Source organism: Neomonachus schauinslandi, chromosome 6 (genome assembly GCF_002201575.2).
Source record: "Neomonachus schauinslandi chromosome 6, ASM220157v2, whole genome shotgun sequence".
Classification (NCBI taxonomy): Eukaryota; Metazoa; Chordata; class Mammalia; order Carnivora; family Phocidae; genus Neomonachus; species Neomonachus schauinslandi.
The window spans coordinates 122,023,511-122,040,898 of NC_058408.1; the positions used below are offsets into that span (position 1 = coordinate 122,023,511).

Here is a 17,388-nt window from a genome sequence, read left to right on the forward strand (position 1 = left end):
CGTGTTTTCCTTTGACTGTCAGTTTCTATAGTCTGAATGCTCTTTTAGAGTGAAAAACAGTAATTAGAAGACCAAACTAATCTGATCTAAAATAAGTTTTTCATTGAACTATAGTTTTACAAATGCTTGATGAAAAGACTCAGAAGTGCTAAGCAAGATTTTCTTTTAATTTACTAAGGATTTAATTTCTCTATTTCTAAAGTATACTCTTTAATAACTTTATTGATATTTCTATCTTTAGATGTTGAAATATTTTGCAACATTTGAAGTATTTTTTGAAGAAAATCTCTCCAAACTATTTCTTCATTTCAAATCTTACAGTCTTACACCAGACATATACTTGATAGACTGGTAAGTCATCACATAAATAAAATACAATTAAAAGAAAAGTATAACTTCTTGGGTATTTTAGGAACTAGAGTAAATCTCATGCACATGATTATACATATAAAAACTCCTTCCCTTACAAAGAGAGAAACGCTGACATTTTTGTGGGGAGGCATTTGATTAAGAACATGGACTCTGGGCTAAAATCAGAATCCCTCAGTTTGTGTTTTAGTTTCTTATCTATAAAATGGGAGTAGTATCTGTATCTTGGGTTGTAGTGAGAGTGTTTTACTTGATTTATCTCCTTCAGTGCCTGCATGCTACGCTCTCAGAGGAGAGAGCCATTTCTTTATCATTCTTAACACACAAGAGCTTATGATAGTTATGATAGTGTTTCTTTTTTTTTTTTTAACTGAGGGCTTTGTTTTTTTCAAGGCTTTATCGTGCTTTTTGACAGAGGAGTGATGCCTTATTTAGGTGCTAGTGTCTTTTTTTCAACATTGCAATTACAACTCTTCCTTGCCGAGGAGTCTTGTGAGCCATCACCAGTTGATTATAGAATGGTGGGGTGGTGAATTTTGCCAAAGGGATGGAGCAATTATCTTAAGATAGATTGTTAAGAGTACATATGGAACATTCAAACCTTAAATCCCATTCATCAATTCAGTGGATTTCATGAAAATGATACTAAGTTTTCATATATAATTAATGGCCTTGATCAAATATGCTATATTATATTCCCAGTTGTTTGGGGCTTCTTTTATTTAAGCTTTTTAAAAAACTTAGTTATATTTCAGTGTGTTCTTTTTTTCCCCCAGTGCAAAAAAAGGTGGTTTTATTAAAGCATGGGGACAAGACCCGAGGGCAGAAAGAGCTGCCTCAGTGTATATTCTTTTCTATTTCCACTAGGAACATTAAGAGTTCTTCTGGGAAGGCCCCAAGATAATGGGGAGAAGAAAGGTTTTATGTTATGAGACCCAGAAGCCCAAGGTCAAATACTAAATCTGTAGAGAAAGGGGGAAAATACTCAATTGTCCGTCTGAGGAGTGTGAACATAAGGCAAACCAGTATCACAGTTGGTAATAGGGAGCAGAATGTAACTAATAGTACTGTGCACGTCCTAGGCACTGCTGGTACCTGCTGTCATTTTGAGCAATGGATTACTATTCTCTGTACTACCAGGGGTGTGCTTTCATTATGCAATTAAATACGTGTTTATAATTGAAGAAATAGACATGGATTTTTGTTTCACTGCCTTTGTTGAACTTACTACATACAAATCCCAGGATCAATCATGCAAGAAAGAAGAGGAATGAATAAGTGGCAGTGCTAAAGGCTAGGGGTAGGGAGGAGGGGGGCAAAGAGCCTTTAGTTCCCTTCCTCAAGTTTCATCAGCACTACCTCAAATAAACACGGTCTTTGTAAAGAGAAATGTGTACTTTGGAAGCACCTGGCTCAATCAGTGGGGCATGCAACTCTTGACCTCAGGGTTGTAAGCTTGAACCCCACATTGGATGTAGAAATTACTTAAAAAAAAAAAAAGGTGTGCTTTGCCAAGGCAGCTTCAAGAGAAGTTCTTTAGCACCTACTGTCCATATTTCCCCAACCAGAATGCCGCCCTGAAGCACCACTGGATAAAGAATGACATGATCAGACATTGTCAGAAAAGATGGGAAAAACCATTTTGGTGATTCTGTTGGAGCTATACATGCTCCAAAAGAAGTAGTAAGTAAAGTTTGGTAAAGGGGAAAAAAACCAGTAGATGTTTGTGGTAGGAGAAAAGAGAGAAGTCAGATTATGATTTTGTATTTAGGTTACTAAAAGATGATACTTGGATTCCTCATACAATAAGTAACTTTTATTGAGCCTTTCTTATGTGCCAGGCACTGTTCTGAATACATTTGTTCCTTTAATTTTCAAAACAATCCTGAGAGGTAGGTAATATCATTCTTTGTTTACTAATGAGGAAACGGAGGCACAGCAAGGGTGGATATCTTGCTCAAGGTAACATCACTAATGTCAGACTCAGACATTCTGGTTTCAGAGCCCATCCCCTTAACCACTAGGTGTTTTTGCCACTCTAATTTGTATTAGGACATGTCTCTGTGGAAGGTTGTAAATTACTTTTACTTACTTTCCTACTATTCAAATTCTTTGAAAGGAGGAGCCATATTTTATTTATCTTTTTATCCCTAATTAAGCACTGTTCTTTTTATAGAGAGATGATTAATAAGTGAATGACTAAATGAATGAAAAATTTCAATGACTATTTTCTCCCTAATTTTAGGATCTTCACACTATATAGCAAATCACTACCACTTGATCTGGCCTGTCGAGTCTGGGATGTATTTTGCAGAGATGGGGAGGAATTTTTATTTAGGACTGGATTAGGAATCCTCCGATTATATGAAGATATTCTCCTACAAATGGACTTTATTCATATAGCACAGTTTCTAACTAAATTGCCAGAAGATATCACATCAGAAAAGCTGTTCAGCTGTATTGCAGCCATTCAGATGCAGAATAGCACCAAAAAATGGACTCAGGTAGAGTGATCTTTTCCTGCTTCTTCTAATGGATGTGTTAAAACAATCAGTTGGCTTCTTATAAAAAAATTTATTTCTCAAATGTTAGTACTTAATTAAAAAACAGCAAAAAATAATTTTTGACTTTGAAAAGGCAAGAGTTTAAAGCAGATTGCTCCTCTTTCACCTATCCAAACCTATGGGTTTTTTTTATGTAAGTCCAGTAACTTTGGTTTGTTTTTTTCGTTCTTTTTTTTACTTTGGTATTTCAAATAGACAACAATTGTATCAGTCACATACTGGATGGCTCAGTTGGTTAGACATCCGACTGGGTGGGTGGCTCAGTTGGTTAAACGTCCAACTCTTGGTCTCAGCTCAGGTCTTGATCTCAGGGTCATGAGTTCAGGCCCCATGCTGGGTTCCACGCTAGGCATGGAGCCTACTTAAACAAAAACAAAAACCACCTACCTTATGCTAAGTATTTGCAATAGAATATAATGTATGATCCTGGCTTTTTAGATGCTTAGTCCTGTTAGGGAAGCAAACATTGGCAGTCTAAGTTAAGTGCCATAAAAGCATTATCACTTGCTCCTTGAATGATAGACCATAGGCATCATAAGCTCACAGTTTTATTGCTTATGAAAGTGAAATGTAAGAATATGGATCCAGAAAATGTTCTGTTACCAAATAGTAATTTCAGAATATTTGGCCAGTGATGAAAACTGAAATCTAATTATATACCATAAAATTGGGCTGAGACGAACAAGAGGATTTAAGAATAGCAGTCTTCCAGAGGACTTCCAGAGGAGTTAAATATACTAAAGCTTTTTCATATTAATAAACTATAGTTACTTCAATCTCTTTAATCTATGTGGTAGTTAATTTTGAGGATTAATCTTTCCTTTATATAATTTCCAGGTCTTTGCATCTGTAATGAAGGATATTAAAGAAGGAGACAAGAATAATAGTCCTGCTCTGAAAAGCTAATCTTCAAAATTAACAGACTAATTGAAACATAAATAATGTTGTTTTGATAAAAGTTTTTTGTTTCCTATGTAAAAAGCATGGAAGAAAATGTTGGCGAAATCTAAAAGAATCAAGACATGGGAAACTGCTGATTTTGAATTCCATGGCTGAAGTAAATGAAATGAGTAACCGATTGACAGTATTAATAAAAAAGTATTTTGTAGGGAGAGCCATTTTACAAAGGGAAAAGTTTAAATGGCTAGTTCATACTCCATAATTTGGAGTGGAACAGTTTAATGCAATAAACTTTTTTAACAGCTTTGGAGATTATTCAAATTTTTACATCTTTTCTTTTTTAACAATTAACATAAAAGCACTTTGGAGGTCAGAGCAGGATTGTTAACTTTAACTTCCAAAATACTATTTGAAATAAACACCTTAATACAAATATTATCTCCAGTTCCAACCTTTTGAAGATATTAGAGACCAAGAGAAAGCAACTTTGATTGTAAATTATTTAAGTCACTGAAGTTGTTGCCTTCATTCACAGGTTGGGGCAAATTTGGGTTTTCTGGGAACTGGAAACACTGGTGGGAGCTTGTTTCACATTTATTTAGGTGTTTTTCTACAATATCATGTCTGTTTGTTTTTGAAGGAAAATTGTTTCTTAAGTAATTCCTATCACTCAAAGAATTTTAGCCTTTCTGTTTCTAGTCTGAGGAGTTTTTCATCTAGTAATTTAAGGAAGCTAACTGGTAGAAGGAAAGTTCTTTGCACTTTAGTGGACTGAAGACTTGATTTTGGAAGTAAGTCCATATATATAAATGAGATTTTTCACTGGTAAGAGTAAAACATATGAATTCTGAGAGTTCTGAAATAGCATGCTACTTGGCAAGACTTTAAACTTTTTAGTTAAAATTCCTTCACTGTCTGTAGAAACAAAATTTAATTCTAGTTTTAAATTCGAAATCTTAATATGTAGCCAAGTCTATGACTTGTAAAACACTGTGCATAATTTTCTAATCAATGGAAATAAGCGTAAAAGAAAAAGATAAAATTAACTTTTTTCTAATGAGTCTAACTTTGATGGTATAGTGGATAAAGAAATTATTAATTATTGGTAAATCAATATGAAATTTATTATAATATGTTTAATCCTTGAACCTAAAATAAGTCACTTGAGTATTATAAGTGATATCTGTATAACGTGCTCTTTGGTTAATAATTAGATGTACAGTGTGCTTTTATGTTTGCAGTTTGGTTTAAAACAATACTTGAGCATACTATTTCTGTTAGTGGTATATAGTCTTCAAACTAACAAGCCTGACAACCTTGTTAGTTCAGTGACTGCCTCTTTAGGAGTATGGGACCAGATGGTGTCCATATATTTTTACCCCATGGGTCATTCTAGCCTAGGGACCACTAGTGGAACCGTCAGAAGTTAACTCCTATCTTAGGAGCTTACTTAGTGGAAACTGGTATTGTAATAAATATTGAGGGAGTACCCAGGGTCTTAATAGGTTTTAGAGTGACATTTTAACTCTGGTAACTACTTCCTTGATATTGGTGGCCCTGATCAGAGGGAATGTAATCCCTGGCAGTAATCTCACTGACGTTATATTACCTGCTTAAATTTAATCTTACTTGTGAGTATTTGTTTCCTGAGTTTGACCTAAATTACTGTATTTCTTTTTCTCATTTTTATTATTGTACAGTTTCTTTACCTTTCAAGTATAAATGTGTATATAAAATGTAAATATACAAGGAATTCACTAAAAACCACTATTAATAATTACTGTGTAAATAAAACTTGTAAGCAGAGTAATTACTTGAAATGTGTCTTCATTACTTCGGGGATAACTGGTTTATTTAACAACATTTGGAGGAAAAAAAAGGAGTAATTTTTTTTCCCCCCAGTTTCTCTTCCAAGGGGTATTCTAGTCCTTCAGCCTCTTGAGACTCTCAATACTGGCAGCTCAAATATTATCCTGTATCTTCCTTTGAACCTCCTATACAGGCAGTATAGGGTTATTCAACATGGTCAGTGTATGACAGGGGTTTTTTGGTTAAAGTATATTTTCAATTAAAAAATAAGTTTTCCTAAAATCTTCAAGATTATGTGAAATTTAATATGTATAACATGTTTCATTAGTCTGTTTTATATAAGTGTATATATAATTTCTTCATTGTCCTTTCAGCCCAGGTATACATTGTATTATTTAAGTGCTACTTAGAAGATCCAAGTAACTAGCGTAGTTTTCTAAAAGTCATAGAACATAATCATAATTTTTGCTGATTTATTTTGTAGTGATGATCTTAATATGATGTTATTGGTTTGGGTATATTTGTTTGGTTTTACAAAAGTTAGGTAGCATTTGCAAAAGGGCATTGAGATTTTCAAGCCTCTGACTTCAGGATAATAGCTTCCATTGTAGCTTAGGAATTGATGCTATTTTTATCTAGAGCAGTCAATGTTTTAGAGTCTATATACTATTGGAGGGTATAATTCTAAAGCATATAATCATGGAATAATTTATATTCATAATGCAATATGGTTTGATTTTTCTTATTTTTGATTGGATAAAACTATTTTATATTCCATGAGCATATTCAGACAGCAGAGATGGGTGTAAAAGAGGCAAAAAAGCCATGTGACAAAATAGTATTGGGAAATCAACTTTTAATTTGCCATGACTAGTTGACATAAACAGTGTCAGAAAACAAAATCTTACCTCTGGGGAAAAGTGATTTTTGTATCAAATTTGTATTATTTTGATGTTGTCAAAGCAGTGTCCAAAATATGAATTCCCAAATGTAGTAAAACTTCATTAGAACTGCACTGCTTCACAACATGTGAAAACAAAAATTAAAATAGAAGATTTTAGGGAAACTAGTGACTTCAGAGAGAGAAGAAAACCTGGCCCTTTAAAAATATTGTTTGTTTACTAACAGTGTAATTGCAGTAGAAGTGAATTACTTGGTACTTTGAATGAAAGTAGGAATGTTTGCTAAGCCCTGCTAAACACTGCCTCTTAATATTTTGATAGGCTAAATAAAATTGCAAGACTTAAGAAGTTAGCAAAATTGCTTTTCTTTCCAAACATTCTACCACTCATATTTATCTTCCCTCAGTTCCAATTAGTAAGGTTTTACTGTTTTCATTTCATTCTGTGGGTTGGGTTTATTTTCTAATAAATACCAGAAAGAAGTTTTGACTTTTAAAAAAATTGCATTACAAAGTGTTTTATTTGTTGAACATTTACATAAACAATGCTTTCATGATTTTATTTAAAAATGACTTTTGTACTATTGCATTGTATTTGGAAAATCATTTTTATAATAAAAATGTAAATGTAAGCTAACACAGATTTGAAAAAGTATATAAAATTGACAACAGTATTATATATATGTTCTCATTTTTCATCTTCAGGCAGAATACTATACATAATGGTATTATAAAAGCAGAAAGTGAAGCTTCACTTTTTCCCGTTCTAGGCAATATTGATAATCAATATTGTAAGTAAATGATGTATTTTGATTGTTACATAAATCCCAAGGCTTTTAATTTTAGCATCTATATTAAGAAACTTTGAAAGGGAAGTATTGACTTGATTAAAACCTTGTAGATTATATGTAGGGTGCCTGTGTTTGGACTTTGAAAGTGAGGAGAAAAATTGGAAAGTGTTTGAATGATAGGGTTTGTTCTATTCTTAAAGTAAACCAAGTGATTTTTAAATAAATTTTAGTGTAGAAAGGGAATTTCTCATTACTTTGTTGCAATGTTTCTTCTGATTTAATTTTTAAGGCCATTTATGTGAGCCCTTGAAAAGTAAACAGTTCTTATCAAATTTTTAATTAGACTACATGTTTTAGTCTTTTTTTTTTTAAGATTTTATTTATTTATATGAGAGAGAGCAAGTATAAGCAGTGGGGAGGGGTAGAGGGAGAGGAAGAAGCAGGCTCCCCGCTGAGCAGGGAGCCTGATGTGGGATTCAATCCAGGGACCCTGGGATCATGACTTGAGCTGAAGGCAGACGCTTAACCGACTGAGCCACCCAGGTGCCCCTGTTTTACTCTTTTTTAAAAATGCAAATCAAGGGGGTGCCTGGGTGGCGCAGTCGGTTAAATGTCTGCCTTTGGCTCAGGTCATGATCCCGGAGTCCTGGGATTGAGCCCCACATTGGGCTCCCTGCTCACTGGGGAGCCTCTTTCTCTCTCTCCCTTTGCCGTTCCCCCTGCTTGTGCTCTCTCTCTCTCTGTGTGTCAAATAAATTTAAAAAAATGCAAATGAAATCCCATCATTTCCTTGTTCAAGACCCTTTAGTGGCATTCCTAATAATAACAGTCCAAACTCTTTTACCCAGGTCCTATCTGTTCTGGTCTCTGCCCTTCTCTACAATTTCAACAACCAGTCAACCTTATTAACTCTACTGCAGACCTCTGGATCTCTTGCCATTTCTCAATCCGCCAACATCCTATCTGCCTAATATCTAAGGGATTTTACTCTTACTGTTTCCTCTGAAATGCTCTTTACCTAGGTCTTTGTATGGCTTACGTTCTTTACATTCAGGTCCCTGCTTCACGTCACCTCCTCAGAGTTGGACCTTTCTGTAAATATCCATCCTCTATCATTCTCATGACTTTACTCTGCTTCGTATTTTTTTCTAGTGTCTTTCACTTATCACTACTTGACATTGTTTTATGTTTGTTATTTCCACTACAGTGTAAACTCAGATCAGAAACATTGTCTTTGTTTACCACTGAGTTGGTAGTACCCAAAGTAGTGCTTGGCACTAATCATGATGGATATGGATGAATAGATTGTTTTTATTTTAGGCCATTCGTCAGTGAACTTACCTTTCATTTAAAATATATCTATTAGATTATGCATGTAGCTAGAAACCCAACTCATAATATTTCTGGTTCATTCAGAAAGAAGGTTCAGCATTTAAAGGTTGGGTAGAAGAGAGTGAACTAATAGATGTCAGAAATAGGAATATCAGCAGAGTGTTGGGGTCAGAAAAAACAGGAGACAAGCATGTTTCCGTAAAGGAGTGATTGTGATAGTGTAAGGTGGCAGTGAGGTTGAGATGAGGACTGAGACATGCCCGTTAAATTTAGCATTGATTTCTCTAGTTAGTTTGGTGTATGTTGAGTGTAGCAGCCAGACAAATGGTTGAGGAATCAGTGGGAGGCAAGGAAATAAGATTGCTAGTGTAAATAATTCTGAAGTTCTCTGTAAAGGGAAAGAGAAAGCAGACAGTAAATAGCTGGTGGGGAAAAAAGGAGGTTGCCTCTTTCCTTTTTTTAAGATGGGAGTGAATTAAGTATTTAAATATTAATGGAAGATATTCAGTAGAGGTTTAAGAAATAGAGAATAGGATAATATGTAATCTAAGATTCCTGAACAGGCTGCAGGGAAATGGATGCAGAGCATGACATAAGGGAAAGTGGAAAAGGTGTTCAGATGAAGGTAGGTTTGTAAATTTGGTGTTTGGAATCTGAAAGGAGAATTCTGACTGTAGCTATTGTTTACTTTGGGAGGTAGGCAGGAAGTGGGGCTATCTATTGTAGGCAAGAGGGAACATGGTTTTGTTTTTTGATTTGGGTTTTTTTTCCCCCTACTTCTACAACTGGGTGGATAAGTGAAACCATTAATATGAAAGGGATTTCTAGGAGAGGAAAACATTTTATGTGGGTGGGGAAAAATAATGACTGTAACATCTTAGAAGTAAATATCAGTGCTTCATCTGGACAGTCTGCTTCCGGCTTTTGTATCCTACCCTCCCGTGCCAACTGTGCTTCAATCATACTGGCCACCTTCTAATACTCAAACATGCCCGAGCTTATTCTTGCCTTAGTCTCTTTGCACTAGCAATAGCTGCTTCTTGGACTTCAATGAGGGGTTCAGAACAAGTCTCCCCAGAATGTGCCTATTGTACATGCTGATTATTTTGAGCTGAAGACATGTAAGGCCCAAAAGCCTCAAGAAGAGTTTTTTAGGTTCCCCCTCAACTGCCTGAAAGAATTTAGATAGAGGGCCTGGTCCAGGAAGAGAAATATCACCAAAGATAGTTACAAAGAATATGGACTAGATATGGTAAGCTGGTAAGATGGGTAGGGACTGTTTGTTCAAAGTTCTCTCTGTGTCCATTTCCCTATGCATGGCCTGGGGAACATTTGTTTACCAAACATTTGTTCACATTTTCGTGATGAGGTAAGAATTCTTACCTCATCAGTCTCCCAGATCTTTGCCTGCAGGGTCTGGTGGACGCAAGAGTCCTTTGTTTTCCTTTTCTAAATTTAGATTAGCAGGAGGAAATATTTATGGAGCTAGTTACTTGGGTATAACAACTCTGGTAAAGATTTATTATGAGTACTCTTGATTTTTATTGATCCTTTTCCTCCCAGAGATGGTCACTGTTTTTCTTTGTCTCCATCTGTCTCTGGCATAGGCCCTATAAGACAGCTGTTCAAGCCAACCTTATAGACTGGCGAGTTCACAGTCCTCACCAGACCAGCATCTGTGTAGACAAACTTTGTTGTGGTCTAATGGGCACATGAGGTAAAGGCTCTTGCTAAGGGACATCTGTGAAGCCAAAGCTGCAAAATTGGTGGGCATGGGTCGAGCACTTAAGAGCGGTTAGAGTGCTCACCACCTAACTCAAAGACACATGTGTTAGGATAAGTTGGTCAACCTCAAGAAAATATCCATGCAACAAGGAACACACCACACAATCCCCAACCCAGCAGCACATCCTCCTTAGGTATTAGTTTAGCTCCAAGAGACCCAAGGATTAACGAAAGCTGTTAATGTGCATATGAGAAAAACCAGATGGAAGTTTTCCTTTTGTCTTATTCTATGTCTTTTTTTTTTTTTTAAGATTTTATTTATTTATTTGACAGAGAAAGAGATAATGAGAGCAGGAACACAAGCAGGGGGAATAGGAGAAGGAGAAGCAGGCTTCCCGCTAAGCAGGGAGCCCAATGCGGGGCTTGATCCCAGGACCCTGGGATCATGACCTGAGCCGAAGGCAGATGCTTAACGACTGAGCCACCCAGGCACCCCTGTCTTATTCTATGTCTTGAAAGCTTGGCTTTGTGACTAGTGAGAATATTGTCTCTGGTCTTGGACAACTGGAAGGTGCATGTACCAATGTGCATCTTGTGGGCCAGTTGAATTGACTGTGGTTCCCAGTGACAAAGTCACAAGCGGCATTCTCTTCATCTGACTGTGCCAGCTTCAGGGGAGCTTATCATAAGGGGCTTTTGTCATCTCAATCTTCATTGTTTTGTTGGTGCTGGAAAAAATCCCATTCCAGTAGTGCCTGCCCCGTGTTAAAGATTAGTGGGTCTATGAATGGAGGCAACCAAGACCTTGTTTTCACTGTACAATTATTAACGTCTGTAACCCTGTGATGAGGGGCTTTACTTTCCTAGACTATCTTTGGAGTGAACTTTTTGGATCATGGGGGCTGCATCTTCTGCACCCTCTCCAGGGATGCCTGTTGTGTTCATGGTAAAAATTTATTCTGATCCCGAAAGTTGCCTCTAGGTCTTCCCACAAAAAAGGCTTATTGAATTGAGTTGCTATTAGAATAAATATACCATTGTGGGTCTTACTCATCAATGGCCAGATGATGGATTTCTGGAACTACAAAAACTTTTACATTTGAAAAGTTTTTAGAAAGCTCTCATCCTAAATAACTGTCTTAAATGGTACCTATGGGGAGACCAAATTGAAAAGAGGACACAAGTATAATGGCTAGCCTTAGGGATTCCCTTAATAAGAGGAAAGAACAGAAATCGATCTTAGAACAAAAATTAAAAACCACATCTTATTTAAGTCCTCCCTTTTCTTTCCTCTTTTTTTTTTTTTTAAGATTTTATTTATTTATTTGAGAGAGAATGAGATAGGGAGAGCATGAGAGGGGGGAGGGTCAGAGGGAGAAGCAGACTGTCTGCTGAGCGGGGAGCCCGATGCGGGACTTGATCCTGGGACTCCAGGATCATGACCTGAGCCAAAGGCAGTCGCTTAACCAACTGAGCCACCCAGGTGCCCCTCTCTTTCCTCTTATACACATTTTTATGTCCAACTTTCTGTCCCTGACCCTTCAGATCTTTCGGATCTCTGGGCCCTGGGTCCAAGCCCCTCCTCTCAAAGCCCTACTCCATCTCCTCAGCCAATTCTCTTAGATCCTAAAACTTCTCCAATTTCTCCAGAAAATCCCTTAAATACCCAGCTGCCTGTGTTCACTTCCCTTTATTTGCAAGATTTACAACGAGCATTCTGGCCTGATCACCAGACCCAGGATATGCAGGTTACTCAAATACTAAAAGCCAGGAAGTGAACTTAGCACAAGCACCTGAGAAGGGCGGTAGGGCTCTCTTTGCTGTTCCTTATAGCTCCTCCTACTTTCCAGGTCTCTGTAACCAGTCTCTGCCAACTTCAGGCATTCCTATGCTATGTACTTTGCAGATGTATCCTGGATCCCACCGTAAAGAATTCATGTCCCCTGGACAGCACCAGATCTTTTGAATTTTAAAGCCCTTTTACCTCTACTTTTAGAAAGTCCAACAAATTTAGAGAGGAGTTGGAAAGCTTAGTGGCCATTAACAACCCCGTTCACAGGCACCTATGTTGGCTACTAAGGGGTGTTCTTCCTGCCCATGATTATACTGTAGTTATCAGACAAGCCAGACAGCCCCCTGGGGAAAACCCCACACACAGAGGAAACAGATGGCCAGAATTTCTTCCAGGCCGTCCTACAAATGACCAGGAAATGGCTCAGCTGGAGGCTCATATTCAAGGCTTGATAGGAGCAATATTGGAGACTACCCCCTCCCCACAAAGTGAACTGGTCTAAGGTTGAATTTTGCGCTCAGAAAGGAGAGCAAAGACCTTTCTTGAACGCTTTATACAGACTTGGCAGTAGCATACTGCACTGAACCCAGAAACCCCAGAACATAGAAATCTTTTAATTTCTGCTTTAGTGGGAAATTTTCTCCCTAGTATAAAAAAAAAGCATGGTGGTCCTGCCAATCTCTGAGGGTCATAAGGGAGAAAGCTACTCAATTCTTTGGAAATAGCTTATGGGAATACAAGAGGAGGGGTGCCTGGCTGGCTCAGTTGGTAGGCCATGCGACTCTTGATCTTGGGGTTGTGAGTTCGAGCCCCATGTTGGGTGTAGAGCTAACTTTAAAAAATTAAAAAAAAAAAATACAAGAGGAAATGAGTTAAAAGCAACAATTCTTGCTTTGCAACTTGAACCTTCAGAAAAACAAAAGCATGACTCTGAGAGTAACACAAAATCTACTTAGAGCCTTCCCCATTTGACTCCAGACAGTGGCAGATACTGTAAAAAATCAAGGAGAAATTTTGGAAGAAAAATTGTCCTGCACATAAGAGAAAGGAAAATTTAAGGAACAGAAACAGTCTCCCTAGACTCTATCACCCCCAGAAGGTTTTTCTCCTCCTGTGGGACAGTTCCCCCTCAAATGACAGGGCCAGCTGATTCTTCCACCCCAGAGTCTGCCATTAAGCCTAAAATAGAGAATTGGGAATTGGATTTCTTTCTTTCTCTGTTTGTTTGTTTCTTTCTTTCTTTCTTTTTTCTTTTTCTTTCTTTCTTTCCTTTCTTTTTCTTTTTTATTTTCTTTCTTTTCTTTCTTTTCTTCCAAGATTTTATTTAATTTGAGAGAGAGGGAGTGAGAGAGAGAGAGAGTACAAGCAGGGGGAGGGGCAGAGGGAGAGGAAGAAGCAGAGTCCCCACTGAGCAGGGAGCCCAATGCGGAACTTGATCCCAGGACTCTGGGATCATGACCTGAGCTGAAGGCAGATGCTGAACTGACTGAGCCACCCAGGCGCCCCAAGGGAATTGGATTTCTTAATTGACACTGGTGTAAATTTCTCCACAATCTGCTCAGAGAATTTATCTCTACCTGTCACCTCTGATTCTATTCAAGCTATAGGAGTCCTTGGGCAACCTCTTTCACTGCCTTTATCCTAGCTCACCCCAATATCTTTAGGCACTCTTAACAGCCATCATGCTTTTTTTTTTTTTTTTTAAGATTTTATTTATTTGAGAGAGAGAGAACACAAACAATTGGGGGAGGGACAGAGGGAAAGGGAGAAGCAGACTCCCCGCTGAGCACGGAGCCCAGTGCGGGGCTTGATCCCAGGACCCTGGGATCATGACCTGAGCCGAAGGCAGAGGCTTAACTGACTGAGCCACCCAGGTGCCCCAGTCATGCTTTTCTGGTCTCCCAACTCCTTACCAGCATACCTTTCAGGTGGAGGTTTGTTACGTAAATTTAATGCCACTATAAAATATAATAAGAAAGGCATTTTTATTTCCCTATCCTCAAACCAAACCCCAGATTTCCTACTTTGCTTACTGGAAATTCATCTCAATTTAAGTTCCTCTGAAGAGAATGCATGTTTAAAATCTGTCCCAGTTGGGGGCACCTGGGTGGCTCAGTCGTTGGGCGACTGCCTTCGGCTCGGGTCATGATCCTGGGGTCCTGGGATCGAGTCCTGCATCGGGCTCCCTGCTCAGCGGGAAGCCTGCTTCTTCCTCTCCCACTCCCCCTGCTTGTGTTCCCTCTCTCACTGTGTCTCTCTCTGTCAAATAAATAAATAAAAAATCTTAAAAAAAAAAAAAGATTAAAAGATGTCTCAGTTGGTGTGCCTGGCTGGCTCAGTCAGTGGAGCATGCGACTCTTGATCTCGGGGTTGTGAGTTTGAGTGAGTAAATATATACATACATAAATACATATGGTCCAAATTAATCTCTGGACTACACATGCAAATGAAGTTGCATTGTTACTGAGTACAGAGCCTTTGCACCTTATTTGGAGAAAGAAAAACCATTTCCATCAGTACTAGCCCAATATCCCCTTCCCAAAGACTTGGAGTGAGGAATTGGACCTATAATAGATCTCTTTTGCAACAGGGTATATTTGTCTTTACTTCCTCACCTTGTAACACTCCAATCTTGCCAGTAAAGAAAGAAGGTAAATTTGACTCAGACAGGAACCAAACTTCAATTTGTACAAGACCTAAGAGATGTAAAATCTTTTATAATTCTTTACAACCCTACAGTCCCTAATCCAGGTACTATTCTTAACCTCAATTCCTGCTGAGGCAGCCTGATTTATAGTCACTGGCCTCTGCTCAGCTTTCCTTTCAATCCCATTGCATACTGACCCACAATTTCTCTTTGCTTTTACTTTTAGAGGGAGACAGTTAATGTGGGCTTCCATACCTCAGGGATAATGTGAATCTCCCTCAGTGGTTTCCCAGGTCCTTAAAGCTGACTTGGATTCTGTAGCCTTGACTCAAGGTTCCACTCTTGTTCAGTAAGTTGACAGCCTTTTACTTTGTAATCTAACTAGGCAGGGAGCTCTTATAGACTCCCTCATTCTCCTAAAGGCACTAGCTGAACAAGGCCATAGAGCCTCCAGATCTAGACTTCAATGGGTGCAAACAAATATTAACTATTTAAGACATAATATATCTCAGAGCACTCAGAAGCTCACCCCAAGGGGCACCTGGCTGGCCCAGTCAGAGGAGCATCTGACTCTTGATCTCCGGGTCATGAGTTCAAACCCCATGTTGGGTATAGAGATTACTTAAATAAAACTTTTTAAAAATCACCCCAAAATGCTTTGAGTCAATTTTGTCCATCCCTTTTCCCAAAACAAAAAAAGTAATGTAAATTTCTAGGGCCAGCTGACCACTGCTGCCAATGGATTCCTAATTTTGCTGCCCTTCCTAAACCTCTGTATGCCCTCCTCACAGATACCACTCCTGGCCTTCAGAGGCACTAACCTCCTTTAAAACCTTAAAATTAACATTGTCCACACCCCCAGCTCTTAGTTTACCTAATTTTGACAAACCTTTAAATCCATGAAAATAATGAGATTGCAGCAGGTGTTCTAGAACAACCTTTTGCCTCCTGGATAGGTCCTAGGGCATATTTCTCATGCCAGTTAGATCTTGTGGCATCATGTATACCCCCATGTTTGTGTGCAACAGCCGCAGCTGCCATCTTGATTGACAAGGCCAGTAGGCTTATATTAGGCTCCCTCATTCACCTCTGTTTGCCATGCTGTGTCTGCCCTCTTAGAAGTTCATAAGACATAGCATCTTTCTGCATGGTGACAACCACTTATGAACAGGCTCCTTCGGCCAACCCTTTTATCATCTTGTGTCATTGTAACAAATTTTTTTTAAGATTTTATTTTTGTAAAAAAAATTTAAGTAGGCTTTACGCCCAACGTGGGGCTTGAACTCAAGACCCCAAGATCAAGAGTCTCATGCTCTATCAACTGAGCCAGCCAAGTGGCCTCATTGTAACAGTTGAGGTGTTTTACTACCCCTCCCTGATGATGGAAAGACCCACTCCATTCCACATCATTGCATTGCAACTACAGAAATGATCTCGTAGTGATGAGAGGACCTCTTAGATACCCCTTTGGACAACCTAGATGTACTTCTATTTTGTAATAGATCCTGTACAAGAAATTTCCAGGGAAATATAATAACTGGTTATGTTATAGTTTCCTCACATGAACTACTTGAAGCATATTCTTTGCCCACTGTTAAATCAGCCCAATCTGCCAAACTCACAGCTGTTAATAGAGTTTGCACATTGGCAAAAGGGAAAACTGCCATTATTTACAGACTCCCGATAGACTTTTGGTGTCTGCCATGCTGTTGGCACAATTTGGGATTCTTAACTTTTGCCGTATTCCTATTGCTAGTGAGCATATAATTGTTGCTCAATTAAGCTATTCACCTCTTCTAAAATTACCATTGTTCACTGTTCAGCCCACAGTAAGGAGACTGATACCATATCATTAGGAATGTTCATTAGCTGATAGGGCTATTAAATATTCCACTCCAGATGAACCCTCCCTCCATCCTTTCTCCCCTCAAATTTTAAATCTGCTGTTATCCCTGGCTGACATTATTAACTATTAGGCAAATGTCCCACAATCTGAAAAAAACAAATAGATACAAAAGAGTGCCAAACAATCATCTGAGGGGTTATACATTGGGCCAGACATACTTCCTGTAGCCCCTTCTCTTTTGACCTTTTGGCTTGCGCTTATCTCCCACCAAATGAGACGTATGCAGATGGGGGATAGTTAAGGAACTAAAAACAATTGGTTTTGCCCTGGCTTCCACAAAACTTCTGACTAAATTATTTTCCAGTGTACCACTTACAAATCTCACCAAATTTCTGGAAGAAATCAGTGTAGCCATACCTTGTTTTATTGCACTTTGCAGATATTGCATTATTTTTACAAACTGAAGGTTTGTGGCAACACTGTGTCGAGCAAATCTGTCTGCATCATTTTTCCAACAGCATTTGCTTGCTTCCTGTCTCTGTGTCACATTTTGGTAATCCTCACAATTTTTAAACTTTTTCATTATTACATTTGTTATAGTGATCTGGGATCAGTCATTACACCTTGCTGAAAGCTCAGATGATAGTTAGCATTTTTTAGCAATAAAGTATTTCTTAGCAATAAAGTATTTTCAATTAAGGTATGTACATTG

The 17,388-nt window shown here is 38.1% G+C and overlaps 1 protein-coding gene across 1 annotated transcript in view; it reads left to right on the forward strand.

The window, feature by feature from the left end:
• The window catches only part of TBC1D12 (TBC1 domain family member 12), a 98,476-nt gene extending 92,833 nt beyond the window's left edge, over positions 1–5,643 (forward strand). Inside the window, exons 11-13 of the mRNA XM_021699585.2 lie at positions 242–351; positions 2,615–2,873; positions 3,771–5,643. Of these exons, the coding sequence (XP_021555260.1) occupies positions 242–351; positions 2,615–2,873; positions 3,771–3,839 (438 nt within the window). The 3' untranslated portion in view covers positions 3,840–5,643. The remainder of the gene's footprint in view (positions 1–241; positions 352–2,614; positions 2,874–3,770) is intronic.
• Positions 5,644–17,388: the final 11,745 nt, after the last annotated feature.